This window comes from Helicoverpa zea, chromosome 31, assembly GCF_022581195.2.
Source record: "Helicoverpa zea isolate HzStark_Cry1AcR chromosome 31, ilHelZeax1.1, whole genome shotgun sequence".
Taxonomy (NCBI): Eukaryota; Metazoa; Arthropoda; class Insecta; order Lepidoptera; family Noctuidae; genus Helicoverpa; species Helicoverpa zea.
This window is the reverse complement of record NC_061482.1, coordinates 3,318,398-3,336,607: the sequence shown is the minus strand read 5'-3', so window position 1 is coordinate 3,336,607 and position 18,210 is coordinate 3,318,398. Positions and strand designations below refer to the sequence as shown.

Here is an 18,210-nt window from a genome sequence, read left to right as displayed (position 1 = left end):
TGACACGTGAATCCACGGGAAAGCGGCTGTCTAGAAGGTACTATATTTTTAAGTATAATTTTTAAACAGATGCTTTAAACTAGAACTGTTGGACGATGCTATAATTACAGGTTTATTAATGAAATAAAATAAATAATTTACAATGACAGAAAAGATGTAATCGTTTGCCTCAAGCTAATTTACAATTACGTAAATCATCACATCATGTTGAAATAACTTGGAATTGGAGTTTTAAGCAGATACATTTATGTAATTAGGCCTTAAAATTGAGTTAGAAATTACATACACAGATACTAGTTGATGTAAGAAACTAAGTTTGGAGGTATTTTCGATTAAGACATAAAACTGTCAACATTTCCTGTAATGAAAGCCTACCTTAAGATACGCTAGCGCAATAAAAAAAGTGGCGATGTTCTCGTAGCACTAGAAAAACAAAAATCATAGGTAATTAAAATATTTTCAGATGCACGAAAATCGTAAACTGCAATCATGCGGAAAATGATGTTGAGTAGAGTATCTTAATAGGATTTTTTATATACAAAACTATTTTAATGAATTGAAGTTGACTTACTATTTGTACATCATACACCATGAGTGTGGAACGTGTTACAGCAAACCTATACAAGCAGTAGGTATACTCAAAGGTACATATTTATAATCTTATATTATATACAATTATAATTGCATCTACGGCAATAGGTATACGTTATGCAAGGACGGAGCCAACGCGGAATTAAGTATTTCTGGAGCAAAATACAAATTCCTTTGGTTGATTTTTTTCCACCCGGACGAAAATTAAACCAATTAAACTATACGTTCATTAGACTGCGGTCGTTATTTATAATACTTGCGCGGAACAAGCATCTATACATAACCGGAATACTTTAAAAAACAGGTTTCATTTTAACAACATAGGTATGCATGTATGTATACCTCTAGATGTAGCAGTGACAGTCACTTTTTTACGCTCTCCTTTCTCTGAGGCTAATAAATAAGTGTTTCAGCATTGTTGAATAAAAATAAAGGATAGAACCACTCCTAGATATAAGTTTTTAGAAAGGTTTTTTACTCGCAATCTAGCTCAAACGAAGAATTTTATTTTATTGCTTAACTGTGTTAATTTGTGGAATTGTGGTATGTCGGTGAAGCAATTCGTATATATTGGGTGCTAATATGATTAACGAAGATGATTTTGGAGGTCAAGTTACGTTCTATAGTGATACTAAGGCAACATACACGTTGCAAATGGATGCGTTACTTAGTTTTGACATTGATCTCATTAGCCAGTAGTAATTAATAGTAACTCAATTCAATTTCCGGTATGGAAGCTGGGATGTCAGTACGACACATGCAATGTTTTGACTAAGGAAGTTTAAAAACCTGCTCAGTAGTAGATAAGATGGTATTTTATGCACACAATTTCTAAATAAACTAAACTGAGGGACAATTTCAACCTTGACGTTGAAAAGTCGCTAGAAATATATTAATCGCAAATAAGTTTGTAGACGTAATATGGAACTATATGGAACTGTATTGTGATGAAACAAGTTTTTGGTTTTCGGATTTTTACCGACGCTTGTGCTGTCTGTAAACTATTAAGTAAAAGTAAACTGATTAAGAGGATATTAAATAAACGCATTAAGAATATATTAAATAATCTAATTATTATTTAAATTGATGTTATCCAAGATTAGTACTAGGATGAAATTGCATACCGTCATAAGTGGATTCCTGCGTGTGTTGTAAACATGAAACCATTAGTTAATATAGTACCGTCACATGCCACAACTGATTAAAGGATCCTCCTCGGGAGGTCGGGAATTCGTTTAGAGTCCCTCCGTCAGAATTGTGATCCACGAACGTGATTTCTCCACAGCAGTGTGAAATTCAAAAGACTGACTTTGAAAAGGTTTTATTTTAATTTTGTTTCGTTTTTACAACTATTTACTGAAGAGCTAATATTGAGTCTTGTTTAATTTTCGTTGGTACAGTGGTCGCAAGCACTAATGCCGTGCACTGGGCCTCGACCTTGATACCCGGGTGAAGCCGATATCAATCAATTTTCACTAAAATAGCTCTAAATATGAAGGTGGTGGTAATCAATGTGCCCAAAAAGGTACTCTGAGCAATCGTCACTGATTAATACAAAGTGACCGTCTTTCTGAAAATTTCTTATCAGAGGTCGTCAAGCGAAAGCTCTGACGGTAGGCCTTGTTAGTTAGGTATTCGAAGCTAACTGGATCAAAAATCTTGTTGAATGCACATACTATTTACACTTGCCTTCCCTTTGTACACGCCAATTTAAACCACTTGAAATGAAATACGTTTATTCACGGGTGACACAGTGACTTACAAAAAGCCTCATGATTTTCAGCGAGCGATCTTATAATGTGTCTGCACGAAGTATATTGGTTAGTTCTCGCTAAGGTAAATTTTGCCAGTCAGCGCGTTGATGCCGGGGTTGTCTACGTTGATTGAGTGCGCCTAACAGTCATGTATGGCACTAGTTTAATATTAACTTTATAACCGAGCCAATGAGTCAATTTTCAAAAAAGAAGGACGTTTTAGTAAAAGATGCAAGGTCGTCGCCCACTGTGTTTTAAAATGATTACCTGAGTTACTTGAAATTCAAATGTTTACAAAAAATGTATGCATAATAAATAAAATATCTGATCATCCCAACTTCAAGTCTAACGGGATGTAGTATACACGGGGGACTGTCTATCGGAGCTCGTCAACCAAGCAACATGTTAAGACTGAACATGTGAAGAAGTTTCTAAACATGGAAGATCAAAAGAAAGAAGAAAATGACAAGATGTCGATGGAGATGTCGTTGTTTTTGATGCAAATACGAATATCTAGACATAGCCTTTCTTTTTTAAGTTTTATTGTGACTTTTCAAAACGGAAAACATAAATTTTGTTATAATTGAAAAATAGCGATGAAATTATAGAAAGATTCGTCAGGATCTTCTGTATTGTACACGTCATAGAACGATGGACTTAGTAGAAAATTTCTGAAAGTTTCAAGTTTTTCATTAGAAGGGTCTCTTTGGAAGTACGACATTGTTTAGCTATTAATTATTCATTTGACCATCATCTGATGCCTTCCAATTTATTACTTGTCCATCCTAAACTTGTGTACTTATGCTCATATTACTCACTAGCCGTTTTCCCGCGGTTTCTCCCGCGTCCCATGGGAGCTACTGCCCGCACCGGGATAAAATATAGCCTATGTTACTCGCAGATCATATAGATTTCTAATGGTGAAAGAATTTTTAAAATCGGTTCAGTAGTTTTTGAGCATATTCATTACAACCAAACAAACAAAGTTTTCCTTTTTATACATATGCTCAGCAGGATGCAACCATTCTACCATATGTTAATCTGACGCTCTCAAGTGCTAACGGTGACAATATACCTACTCATAACACACTTGATATTGACGGGCTTTAATTGTGACTAATTTAGCGAGATGTGTAGTCTGCATTACAGATTATTGACAAAGACAACTCTCGGAATTAATTTGAAGCTTGGAAGGGCAGACGTTGGGTATATTGAACTGATACGATATAATTTAAGCAGATTTGCAATCATCGCTACTGTATATAAATATATGTTGGGAAATCTTGAACTACATTTCTTACACATGTCTGCACTTTTTTAAAAGAACGGAAGAATACTCTGTCTAGCTGAGCTCTGTGTGAATAAAAGACTTTCTTCTTAATATTCGATATTATGTTAATAATCTTCATAAAATGTGACCGAATTCATTTGACTGTCTAATGGTATACCTGTAAAATGGTAATTCTTGATTGGCAATAACAATAAACATAATTATGTTGACACTTTCAATTAATATTTATAAAAGTGTATAGTTTTCCTCAAAAGCGTTTGATATAATTTGAGTAAGTTTAAATTATGCTAGCTGTTTAGTTACGTCATATAGAATTCGATATACGTAACTAATACACAGTAGTTTTAAAATGAATTATCTACTCAGCTTCTACTAACTATTTTCTTGGGGAAGATTTTATACCTACTTATGGGATGTTATAACGATCCAGAAAATTGTATAAAGCTTGTCACCAATGAAGCAGTGCCCTCTTTTTCCTCTTTTGAGCAATGTCAAGTTGGCTCCGTCACAGTGCACAAATAATTTGACATAGCTGGATTGAGCTTGATCTACAGTTGCATCAGAATCAGCTCTATAATCAACTTTGAAATTACACTAAGGGGACTGATGGGAAGTTTATTATTGAATGTGCTGTATAGGTCAGATAGGCAGTCACTCCGTGTAAAGTACTGGTACACAGCTGCATCCGGTAAAAAAACTGAAATTGAGAACTAATAATGTGTAATCAATGAATATGATCATCATAGGCTCGCGTTTATCGTCTCTTCTAAGTTAAAATTTCACTACAATTACACAGAATTTTCATTGCGTGAGTATACCTTATTAATTGAAAATAAAATAAAACCGTAATCGAGAAATATATTACATTCCAAATCATTTTTTATAAGTATTCCATGGACATAAAAAGAATTTAAAGTACGTCTTTCCTTTATACATTATGTCATTGATTTTCCACATGGTACATCATTGTTAAGCCGTTAAAATTAGATTATAATTATTGTAAATTGTGACTGACCTCGGTACAAAATGTGCGGTTCAAGGTTTGTTTATTTATTCAATAATCTGATGTTAATTGCACTCTTGAAAATCATACAATGTCATTCATGTTAAAAAAAAATCTTTTGATAACTAAGATCTCATAAGGCCAAATATAAATATGTAATGTTGAATTGAAATGCTTTATTTTATTATAATCACGTGATTTGGTTATATTGTTATACATCTTGCGGTTCTAAACATAAAAATATCGGCTTCTTCTTTTTGTTCAGGTAGTTGTGTGTATTTGGGTTCACATCATCTCAAGAGTATGAATTCGACAATCGCAAAACAACTTAAATAAACTTTTTATACCTCTAACATGCCACTTTGGAATAAGGTTTTCACTGCCAGGTTTTATGTAGAATTACAATGTCACCCGCCTGGACATGTACCAGTGCACACAAATTTTTGGTCATAAACACCCCTCTTGTATAATTTGGGTCATTCTAGCAGAACAGTAAAAAGCTTTTCATCTACTCAGTGGTTACTTTAACAGCAGTAATTATTTTGTACACGCAACTAGCCGTGGCTGAGAGGGGTACTTTGTTCCCGTCTAGTTCCAGTTTTCAGCACTGATGTAATTAAAATTAAACCTGAAACGGGAAAACTGAAAGCAAACTCTCGTGGTTAAACAGTTGAAAGAAAAAACTTTTAAAGTATTAACGCACCTTGTCAGCCAGATAATTCGCATTTTGAAAAGGTTGTATAACGTTTGTCTATTTAATTGTAATTTCATATACTGTCGTGATTTTGTAATAAATTCAATTATCAAAGCATAAACAACAATAACATAACATTATCTCTATTAATATACAAACTTCTTGAATTTATCGAAACCAAATTTCAGTTGCAGTTTTCGAAATTAAATTAAATTGTACATAATGTTTCTGCAGTTGGTTATCCTCAATACCCGTAATTTTCCTAAAATGGATAAGTGTTATGGAAAACGATAACTTAGGTATTAAGAGAAACATTGTTCACTTTCGCGTTAGAATATTGTTTCAGTATAAAGCTCGTAGTTTTACTGTTGCAGTTACAAACTCGCCGCTTAGCAACAATACAAAGTTACAAAGAGTATGGTCATACAAAGTAATTTACTGACAGCCTTTCGTTTTCCGGCTACATAGGAAATCAGTTTGTCCTGAAATTAACAACAAACAACTTTTATTGCTTAATTTCGGTATTCGTACGCTTTTGTGGCCGAAAACAAAATAAAAATACGTCTCGCCGACATTGTATTCAACGATATCCTTAATATATTTTTCTCTAACGCTGATTAAAATCTGCACGGAATGTAAATTGCCGCCGAGAGTTATACAATCAAACCGCCGAGATAGAATTTCAGACGCTTGATGCACGGATGCATTATACGGAAAGTAACAGATATTGATTACAAAAAATCGATCCAGTTGAAACACGTCCGTACGTCCGAGCCAATGTAGGCTGTAGTGGATTTGGATATCCAACGAGGCGATGAGTGCAGGCGAGCGGTGGTCGCTAAGGCAGCGTATCGAATGCGCCCGCGCCGGCCGCAGACCTCGGCGAAAAGAAAGGACCGTATACTTGTTAAATAATGACGATAGTTGCATGTTACCAAGTGAAATGCTCGTAGGGATGGAGTATTCTGACGAGATGAGCACCTTAGTATTTAAGAGCGGGTCGGCATGGCGAATGTCATCAGTTAACACAAGCTCACAGCCACAGGAACATCTCCAAAAAGTGGATTTGTTCTAATCTGTTGCACCACACGTCTTCGGAGTAAGGTCTTAAACACTCGGAGCCGTCACGCCCAAGCACAATATGCGCGCATTTATGGTAAGCAGCTCGCGGGATATTTAATAAACTGTTTGGCACATGCGATTGATAATATAATCGATTTTCATTTATTATATTAAATACAGTGTTTTTAGTGTGAAGTTTTATACAGAGCATAATCAGCGGTTCAGGAAGTATGGAACTGAAGTGCAGTGTTCAGTGATTGGATATCGCAGTGTGCCAAATAGTGAAAATGAATACTTCAGTGACATTGAAGTAGTGAGTCAATACCAATTAGTGTTTGTGCATAAAGTTTACAGTATCAGCGGGACACAAATAAAAATATGAGGAGTTCGATAAAACACTAAGAGAAAAATTCCAAGTTTACATGACGATATTTTCGAAGCCTTAATTAAATAAATAACTAGGCTATAAACAATTAATTATTTCTCAAAATGTCAAGGCTTTAAAAGGGACTATAGCCCTATTTTTACATTCAGCAAAACGCATTTGTTACTCAAAAGGAATCTCTCTATCATTATTCACCGTGGGTGCGATCTCCTTTTCGCTATGTCCATTTCCACATACCTCGGCTCTTAACATGTGCGCAACAAACGTTACCGTACATCTGTATTCCGACTACCTTTCCTTGGTAGTGTGTTACGCATCAACTACCGCCAAAATTCAACTGTTCCTCCCTGTTGTGTCATACAAATAACTTCTTTACGACCGCTGCATACAAACTGATCTTACGAAACATCCTGTTTGTACTGTAACTCATTAGACACTTTAGTTTTTTTATTTATTACAAAAGTAATATAAATTAACAAAATTATTTTTTATTGGGCTAATCATTTTGCTTTGCGAATTCAATAATGCTGAGCCTTTTGTACAGTACACTAGTCATTGAAAATGAGCGTGATCATACCCTTCGTGGTAATCACTCACACCGTTTCGGATAATATAATATGGTTGGTCAATATTTTAATATTAACCGACTTAAGAAATTGACCACTCCTTTTGCTCTTTTCTACTATGTAATATGTCCGTAATTGGATGGGGGATGAATCTTTTGTCCCTTCTGTGTCATAAGTGCAATCGACAATTGGATAGTAAATATTGTGTTTTTTGTTATAGGTACTCGCCTGCGTGGCGCTGGCCTATGGCCGCCCCGAGCCCCCAGTAGGCTACAGCTACTCTGCTCCCGGTAGGGGTATTTCCCTTGGAGGACACTCCGGAGGCATCTCTCTCGGCGGAGGTCATTCGGGCGGCGGCAGTCTCTCGTTCGGTGGCGGCCATTCCGGTGGCGGTCTCTCGTTCGGTGGTGGACATTCCTCTGGAGGACTTTCATTCGGAGGTGGAAGCATCGGAGGTGGAAGCATCGGAGGTGGAAGCATCGGAGGCGGAAGCATCGGTGGTGGAGCTATTGGAGGTGGATTCGGAGGAGATGATGGCGCATACGCTGGTGGATACTCTGGTGGAGCTCTTGTCCAGAAACACATCTACGTCCATGTGCCACCCCCAGAACCCGTAGAGCAGAGACAGCCCCGTATCCCTGAAGTTGCTCCTCCTCAGAAGCACTACAAGATCATCTTCATCAAGGCACCGACTCCTCCCACCCCCACTGCTCCCATCATCCCTGTTCAGCCCCAGAACGAAGAGAAGACCCTTGTATACGTGCTTGTCAAGAAGCCCGAAGAGCAGCCCGACATCGTCATCCCCACTGCCGCACCTACTCAGCCCTCGAAACCAGAAGTCTACTTCATCAAGTACCAGACCCAGAAGGAGGGCGGTATCGGTGGTGGTGATGCTGGCGGTATCGGCGGCGGTGCCATCGGCGGTGGTGCTATCGGCGGCGGTGCTATCGGCGGCGGTGCTCTCGGAGGCGGTGCTATCGGAGGCGGCATCGGAGGCGGTGACTTGGGCGGTATCTCTCTTGGCGGCGGTTCCGGCTCTGGCATCGGCTCTGGCATCGGCGGTGGTGCTGGCGGTCATGGTGGAATCGAAATCAGCGGTGACTTCGGTGCTAGCGGTGGTGACGACAGCGGATCTGACGGACACAGCGGAGCCACCAGCTCCCAGTACGGACCCCCCGGACACGTGGCGGGACCTCTCCACTAAACGAAGATTTCCTTGGGTGGTAGGATAATAAGTGGAGTTATTTATTGCTAAGCTAAAATCATGCCAGTCTTCAATATTACAAAATATTTGCGGGTTGTTCCCGCATCAGGAATGTTGGAAACGATCCTGCCACCGCACACCGCAGCGCGCGGCCGAACGCCCTGTACATAGTCACCTGCACCGCGTTCGCCTGCGAGCTTCCCTACGACATAACACGACTCATCGACTCATCATCGCCACTCATCTACTTGTTATTAGTGCACAGTGTTAATGTTGTTCGAAAAGAGGCATTTTACTGCGACTGTTATGTTATGTATTATAATATAGCTTTTTTTATTTTTTATAATAAAACCAAATGTGATGCTTAATCTGTGTATTGGAACCTTACTGGGAGAAGGGTATTCAAAATGGACATAACATTGCGTCACTTCCGAAAGTGGTTGTGAAAGGTTGCCTCGTGAAAGAGGGCGTCAACCAGTGGTGAGCCCCGGACCCGAACGAGTCCTTTCTCGAACTGGCTTCGATTAGTTTCAACATAAAATCGAAATTTGAACAATCAGACAGGTGTTACGCAACACAACGAGTTCGGGCCGGTGCAGCGGCGGCGCCGGCCAGCGAGTGGCGGCTCACGTGTGCTCGCCCCAACTCGCTCTCATTAATGACCGCCTTAATGGATAATACGTGTAATTACACTTTCATATAATTTAGTGGATGTCAGAGCAGTTACGTAAACTATATATTTTATGTTTCTTCACACCGCGGGCCATTCATATTTTTATGGATTCGAATATTCCAAGTCTGATTTCTTAAGCCATAAAGTTGACATGAAATATGATTTATTTCTTCAAAAATTTCATTTATTAGTTTGGATAATATTTAGTTTTGCTCTACTTAGTTCATTTTTATTACATTACTTTATTTACTTATTAATCACTAGCTGTTTTCCCACGGTATCTTTAGAGTTCCGTTACAACTTGTTTTTTTAGGACAAAATAAAGCTTAGTTACTTGGGGATAGTGTAGCTTTCCAATAGGGAAATAATTTTTCGAATCGGTTCATTCGTTTCGGATCTTTTTAGGGTGCAAACATACAAACGCAAAAATATTGCTCCTTTGTTATATTAGTACAGATCAACTCGCGTTGAACAAATAAATGATGATACGGCAATTCTTTAAGACTAGATAGATACGTACCTTATAAAGTTATGCTTTGAACATGTTATTGAAAAATATAAAAAAGAAAATGAAGACGAACATGAATATTTAACCCATTTCTTTCTAAATATATAATACTTCAAAATGTAACTTAAAATCTTTACAAAATGTAGTAAACTGGCTTTCCTGTACAAACTGCTTTAACTTTAGCATAACTTTAAATTAAATGATATACCACGAACGGTAAATAGTCTATAAAAAAGTCAGATTGATTCGATAAACACGAATCTTTGCTAGATTGAAGATTTTTTTACATTATTCACTTTGCGAATAATAGTCGAAAGGTAAGGGCCTTGGTAGGTACCTCCAAAAAGAATAGTCGATATTTACGCGGGGTTCGCAATAAACTTCTGGCTACAGTTCCCTGGCCGGCAAGAAATGACATTTTGTATTGGCATCGTGCCCAAAAAGTTACGCCAGAGCATATCATTGGATGTGGTTTGCTAACTCGCTCAATACACATTGTGAAATATGGTGACTCCCTGGAATCGAAGCTCACGTTTATAAATTTAGACGGACATCTATCTACATCAGTTGGCAGTACTTAAAGGGGTTAACATGTTTTTTTTTGAAAAAGCAAGCCTATTTCCACAATAATACTAAGTAGACATAATAACCGTTTTCAGTATTTCATCTATTTATTTAGCAGGCTCCCTGTTACTTATCATAAAGAAGGAAATGGATGCAACATGATAGCCGAATGACCGTGACCTAAAAATGGATAATACTCCAAGTTAATGGATAGTACGAAGATTGTATATCGTACCAAAAAGTCCACGTCTCTTTCAGACTGTTCTTGTTACTCGGCCAAGAGGTGACATTGATAAATGAAGCCTTTTCGAACTTAATCTTGAAGTTGTTCATGGAGCTGCAAAAACGTGTGTTCAACTCGACTTCCTAGAAGGTAATATGTTGATATACCTTTGGAAAAGTTGTCGAGTATTTAAGAAGGAATGTTCTCTGACAATGCAAGCGAAAACTGACGTAGATGTTTCGGACCAGTAAAACGTAGTTGAGTTTCGTCCGGCACACACGTCCTACTCATTAGGTGCAGCCGCAACTGGCTGGTCACTTGTTAACTATTATTCAGAGGTCCATTTTGCAGCAACGATTGGCCACAGACCGTACTACTGCGGTTTGCTTTTGCACAATCCTCATAATTAAATCCTCAGGTCCCTTTGTTTTAATACGATCAAGATAAAAATGTAACTTGGGGTACATTTTAAGTTTCACGCCAGCGTAGCACGTTTTCTAGCTTTATCATGCTTGCTTCGTTTTAGTGACGGCGCATGCCTCATATTATATTAAAGGCTGTCCATCTAAAGTGACAGTTAATCTAAATTTAGTCTATTATCTTGTCTACTTATGTATTTAGTAAAGTGGTTTACCTACAAGTTAAAAAAGCATGATAAATTGGTCAGCGTGTGTAAACCAATTTAAATAGAAACAAAAAGATGAAAAGAAACAGAAAGGGGACAGAACATTTATGAGCTATTTACCGCAGTTAAACATGTGTCCCTATACCATATCTTCCATTTGAACAAAAACCATTTGGCAAAATTTTATTTTTGAACCCCAATATGTCTGAAAATAAGTTAGTACCTATTAGAATGAGTTTAAATGGCGTCTACAGAGAAAACATATAGTTAAATTTTTACTGATTGTAAACTATCACTGATAAGTTATAATATACGTTCACTTTGAACGATTGACTATGTTCTTTTAAGAAAATCTGTGTTTATTATTAATTTAGTTTTGTCCTTTTTTATTTGTCTTATTAGTTTAAGGACTTTATTGATTGCATACTTTTTCAAACTGTCTTGGGCAGGTATAGGTACCATAATCATTTATTTCAATGAACGTTTTCGTCTTTTTGGTGCAAAGTTTTCCTCATCGCTGTCAGACTGTTGGAAATAGATTTACCTCAATTTTGCTCGCTTGCTGACTCTGTTTTCAATACATTTGTAAACCAGAAATTCTTTGTAAAAAGGAATTCAGTACTATAAGTAAAGTTTGCTTGATGTTATTTTCCAACTCTGAGAGAAAAAAATCGTATAGAAAATCCTCCTGAAAAAAAATGTTGTAATTAGTGCCCTCCTTGGCCAATCGGTCTCTATGTTTGACACAATAACCGCTAGTAGATGTTTGGGCATCCATTGCATGTTGTCCTGTGCTGCAAGGCAGGACAGGGAAATTCGTGAGATAATTTTCCGGAGTATATCTGACTAGCTCGTGCCAGCGGTTTCACCCGCATCCCGTGGGAACCTCGGCACGAACCCGGGTAAAAAGTAGCCTATAGCCTTCCTCGATAAATGGGCTATCTAATACTTAAATCATTTTTCAAATCGGACCAGTAGTTCCTGAGAGTTCCTGCGCGTTCAAACAAACAAACTCTTCAGCTTTATAATATTAGTATAGATTATTTGGACTTATAGCAGAGCCCTGCTCTCCCCTTCGCCCAACGGGGTCTTGATGACATCATGCTTCCGACTTACAAGACCATCTGAAGTAACCCCATCAAGTTAAAGAACAATCGGGTGATTTAGATTTTAAATTGACCATAGAAAAACACTTAAAATTACTGAAACTGTAACTTCAAGGAACAAGAAGCCAATAATAACTAAATGAATCATTAAGAGCTATTGTTAACAAAGACTTGAACAGTTTTCTTATGTTTCGCAAAAGCGCGCCTCCATCCGCGTCTCTAAGAGGCTGTGTATAAAAGGTTTTATTCTGAAAGCTACTTCACCTGTCGCGCTATTGTTTGTCCAGTTCCACCCGCGGACAATGACTGCTTTGAGCTTTATACGTAAAATGTGCTAATAGGCATTCGTATCTCAGCTAAATCCTTTTCAAATACTTGGTCTATCTAGCAATTTCTGGCGACTGAAGCGCAAGTTAGTTCTTACTTTCATTTCCGTGTTTGCCGTTTGTCGGTAAGTTAAAGTTAAGTTGTCCGTTAGCTGAGAAACAGTGACTCAAGTTTGCAATTCTTAACAACAGCAATAAATTCCTTGATACAATACAGGTATTTGTATCATCATCCTCATCCTCCGAGCCTTTTTTTTTAAATACATCATGATCCTGGTAATTACAGCACACATTCTCGTACTAACCAATGCTTTTTGCTGAAACCACCAAGTATTGCAATGAATATATAAGTTCTTTTTTTGTAACCCACAGATTTTTTTTCCGTAATCAGAAACTTTTTTCTGGAACTTTTAAAGCTTGTTGCTCGACAATGTTTCGGAGTGTTACTTTTAGGGTCGATTGGCGAAAACTTGCATATGCATAGTGTGCTTGCACAGGTGTGCACGGCCGAGCCAGTAGCCCGCACACCGCCTTTGTGAAATCACAGCCCGGGGAAGCCAAACACAATAAAATAAATAGAGCTGCTATATTTATGTCACTCGATGTTCAAAGTGCGGAAGTAACGAGTTAGTGCGTGTTGGTGTTGTTTTCTTTGCAATTCAATACATTTTGAGCGGAACATTATTTACATACATAAGAAGCCGTGCAACTTCACGTGACAATAATACAGATGTTTTGCGTGTCGTGAACACAAATCGTAGCTGGAAGTCGAAAGTGCCAATCGCTCTTGCCAAAAATTACTTATGTATGTACCTAATATATTTGTTAAAAAAACTATGAATTTGATAAGTAACTGAACTATAGTTATTGAGGATAAACGTTTTGACGACCTCGATGGCGCAATGGTCACCATGCCGAGCATGAGGTCCCGGGTTCAATTCGATGCTGGTTGGCCGTGGTCTGGGTGTTACAATATGTTTTATTAATATGTTTAGATACCTATAAGTAGCTATAAGTACATAGTTTATCAGTTGTGCTAGCACCCATAACACAATTAATAACTTACCATGGGGCTAACCAACCGTGTGTCCCGACATTATTTATTTATTATAAAAAAATAGGTATTCTATTTACCGACCTTCATGTCATTGTATGCAATCATTCATTTAGTCCATTGGTCTAGTTGTAACATAGCACCACTGCTGTGCACGAGGTCTCGGGTCAAGCCGAAATCGCTTTGTGGGTTCTAGGAATTTTCACAAAGCACCACGTATGCATCGGAGGCTAATGTCGGTCCAGTTCTTGAACCCTTCGGAAACTGATACTGAGCTAGTATATTTTTTTTTGACTTAATCATCTTAATTTAAAAAATATATATATAGTTTCAGGCATATCTTGGGATTTAGAAAAGATTTCCTCCATCTAATCTATGCTAATATTATAAAGAGGAAAATTTTCTTTCTTTGTTTGTTTGTTTGGTTGTAATGGATAAACTCAACCATTAGAAAGCTATATTATCTGCGAGTAACATAGGCTATATTTTATCCCGTTGCGGGCAGTAGCTCCCACGGGACGCGGGTGAAACCGCGGGATAACGGTTAGTGTAGTTATAATGATTGTTTGAATGCCAACAATCAATTATGAAAGATAATATTTTTGTAAGTGACATGGGGATATCGACCAAACTTTGTGTTTAAGAGATCATGAAACAGTGTAACGATCTTTTTCCATTTCTTCTTCCCAGCAAAAACACATAGAAAGTGGTGAAGGGCGGGCGTTTTGGGGGCTGTCTTTTGTAGATTTGACGTTCAAAAATTGCTGATTTTCAGCCTACTTTGAATAAATGACTTTTGATATTTTTAAAGGTAGTTAATATTTTTAGGCTGCCCACGCCCACGTCAGGTAATCGGTAACCGATTTCTTGTAGGATAAAATCGAACACAATTTCTTCTACAAGAAGTAATAAAGCAACGCACCCGCTCTAAAAATAAGCGGTTAAAAAAATACTAGTCAGCACCTCCTATAAAAAATCGTCCCGATTATCTGTCCTCCCGTAGGAAGCGTTCATTCTACTAAAGGACATACAAAAATTTAGGATTTCTATTTTCATAGACACCAACATGTTAGTAAGTAAGTAATCAAAAGTAGCCACAAAAAACAAATATCATAACTGAAAACGTATCTTTTCTAATCGCAGCCAAAACCTTACTAAAACATGTTACGTTACAAAATTAGCCATTCAAATTGGACACAATTTGTAACAAGCATTAAATATAACTGGGAATATTTCGACACGAAACTTCGAAAGAGGTTGTTTAAGTTGGTCTGTTGTTTTTCGTGAAACCGCAGTCACGAGAAACTTTGAAAAGTTATTAACCTAAAACGAATACTTAAATATTTTTTCCATTTCAATGAAGAATAAAGATTTTTATGTTATTATCACCATATCATCATCTCTCGGCGCGGCATATGCTCTTCCATATTTGTCTAGCTGACCACTCTTCCAGGTGATATCGCCTTTCACGCAATCCATCCATGGTTTCTACAGACGTTATCTTGGGTTCCTCCGTATGCTTATAACATTCATCCTGAAACTTCTCCACAACATGATCTTCTATTGAATAAAAAATTGCAGTAATATCAAGTATTCAAAACATTTCTTGAAATAACTTATTTCACACCAAATAAGGTTGTTAATTTTATCGGGAGTTTCAATGACGATTAAACATGGCGAAGTGATGGACTAGGCAGTAGTGACGTAGGAAGGGACTAATTTCGCCTACGCCAGTCTGTAGCTTGTCTATTCAGCCAGCATTTGGTCTGGTTCTTGAATACAGCTCGGCAGTAACTGGAATTTAGTGTGACGCAGTGAAATCTATTCAAAACCTATCCATAGTCATAAGTCTATCTAGTTTCTCAGTATCAAGCGGAGTAAAATTAAAAGAAAGGTTTCCATAATTTTATTTGAGAATAGAGGGTTATAACCTATTACCCATTTATACAATTTTAGGGTCCTAAACATAAGTTGAACGACGAATAAAATCATAATTGTAATGAAGCTTAATTCGATGAAAATCGACTCCGCTCGTTATTATTTGATGGTATCTATCTAGGATTTTGGAAGCAAACGGCAAACGCTCACAGATCCTATAACCGTACGAGAGAAAGAGAATAAGTGATCCAAAGAAGCCCAGAAAGTACAAGTTAAAATGATTCTTAATTCCAGGCATTTGATTCCAAATTTCATGGACATTTAGGACCAGTAGATGCTTCGAGATCTAAGATTAAGACCGCTATTACCTACTGAGGTAATGGCACGAATCAAATATTCTGGTTAGAAGGTATGTTATATTGATCTTCAAAGTTCACATCAATACCAATTATCACTAATTTTTTTTCTAAGTTCGTTGAGTTTTCGCTCATAAAATATTTTTTTTCCATTCAATTAGAATTTTATGCTTGTTATCATATCAATGAGATTAATTTACAATATGCTGGAAAACAAGACAGAAATAAGAACTACTATTTATGCACTTTCTATACAAATCCTGTACACCAAACTTGTGTCTGCAAAACTGCACACAATACAAGGTGTTGATTTGGATTTGTGCCATAGTTCAGGAGGAGGACATACAATACGTAAATAATCGATTGGAATTACATTAGATGGGAAATAACTAATATGCACTGCTTTTTTTGTCATTGTAATGTCGTGGTATTTCCGAAGTAATCTAATTTTATGAATGAAATTTATGAGTGATCGTTACGTATGCTTTGTGTTTGCGTTTGTGTGAGGGTGCAGCACGGTTTTAACGCCAGTAACATACGCGCCAAGTTTAAATAAGGCTGGATGACATTTATGGAATTCCGAAAAAAAATTAAAGAAAAAAAATTACGTACCAATTTTTTTATTGATTTGGGTCGAGAATCATTAGCATAATTACCTCCTTGAATATGGCACGGATGCAAATCAACAGCTTGTATAAATCTCACAGATGTTTGTAGCTTTTTCGTGGTCCTACTTATACTACATTCAATACTCTTCTTTACTATAGTAGTAGTGATTAATCTGTATAGCCTTATTCCCGCTAGGTTAAGGTTGGCTTATAGTCTAACCGGTTGCCTAGTACCAATGTTTACATGGAACGCATGCCTGTTTGACCTCCTCAACCCATACATTATACCCGGGCAACTCGATATCCTTTGGTAAAATTGTTTGTCAGACTTTCTGGCTTCTGAGTTCTAAAGATACGTTAATGTCAGTCGGCATCCACAGTTTAATGTGTTTTTCGAAACAAGGTCTATATCATATTGAACTGACTGCACTGATGTTACTGACAAGGTTAAGTGCCACCTTTGCATGACGATTGCAGTGAACCTGGTACCCATATTCAATTTTTTTTGTTCAGCATGACGCGAAGTCTAACAAAAATCGATTTTATTAACATCATAATTCTATATCGGTGCAAAGGCCACGGTAGGTAATGGTCACTAAACGGATTTCCGCAACCTACACTGGGTCTGCATTATGACGAGCTCACGCCCACGTTACCCCCGTAATTACACATCTAATGACATTTTGCACTAAAACCAATCATCAACTTGATTGCATTGATCATCGCTTGAGAATAGCTGCAACTGTTTTTGTTTTGTTTCTACTTTATACGTTGGTTATTTAGCAACATAAAGGTTCAATAATAATTTACTAATCTATATTTATAAAAGAAAGTCGTGTTAGTTACTCCACTTATAACTCAAGAACGGCTGAACAGATTTAGCTAAAAAAATGTCAGGGAGGTAGTTTAGAGCCAGAAGGACACAGGATAGTTTTTGTCATCATCCGGCTACGGGAAGCAGTTATCTCAGGACGCGTGTGAAACCGCGGGCGGAAAGCTAGTTACATATGTTTTATACAGCATTAGCACATTATACTGAAAGTGGATATTCAATATTTTGTCCACTTGTAGTTAATGCAATATATACAATAAAGGTATGTATATTATTTTCGTTGACCCTTTGCCGCAGTGTGGGGTGTCGCATCAATATCTATATGTGTGGCCTGGCACCCCAGGGAGAAGATTGTTACTGAACGAATAAGTATTTGAATTGTTACGTGAATACTTTTCTTATTAAACTTGTCACCACTGCTTCACTTGGAAGCCTTTATATATACTTACTTTTGCTAGATACAAATGTATACATAGAATACCAACTGCCATCGATAAGATAAACGGTCATTATGGATGTGTAAAAATGTACACAATATACATATTACCTAGGTTGAATAAAGTAAAGCTAAATAATAAAATTTTGAAAAATGTCTCATCTTTATGGTTTATTGTACCAACGGTGAGTTTAGAGATTTAACTGTTAAAATAATAAGAATGATAGAAGAATTTGTTTTCAGACGAGAGTTCAATTGGGAATTTAATTCGCGAGCGACTGTTCAATCAAGATTTTATTATAAACTGATTGAATTGAGTTTCTTGAGGAAAATAAATTATGAAAAAGTACCATACTGACCTATTCCACATTTCACCCTCACAAAAATAATAATAAATATTCAATTCATTCTAAATAGGCAATTTTTCTAACGAACTACTTAAAGTAACTCACTAGTTTTGTAAACACAAAG

The 18,210-nt window shown here is 37.1% G+C and overlaps 2 protein-coding genes across 3 annotated transcripts in view; one reads left to right on the top strand and one right to left on the bottom strand.

Moving 5' to 3' along the window:
- LOC124644820 (frequenin-1) overlaps positions 1 to 18,210 on the bottom strand; it is a 165,917-nt gene that overhangs the window by 56,624 nt on the left and 91,083 nt on the right. The window lies entirely within an intron of this gene.
- Positions 6,360 to 8,910, top strand: LOC124644818 (glycine-rich cell wall structural protein-like). Its single transcript, XM_047184414.1, has 2 exons — positions 6,360 to 6,489; positions 7,567 to 8,910. Exons 1-2 carry the CDS (start codon positions 6,475 to 6,477, stop codon positions 8,548 to 8,550), a joined length of 999 nt encoding a protein of 332 aa, XP_047040370.1. The 5' UTR covers positions 6,360 to 6,474; the 3' UTR covers positions 8,551 to 8,910.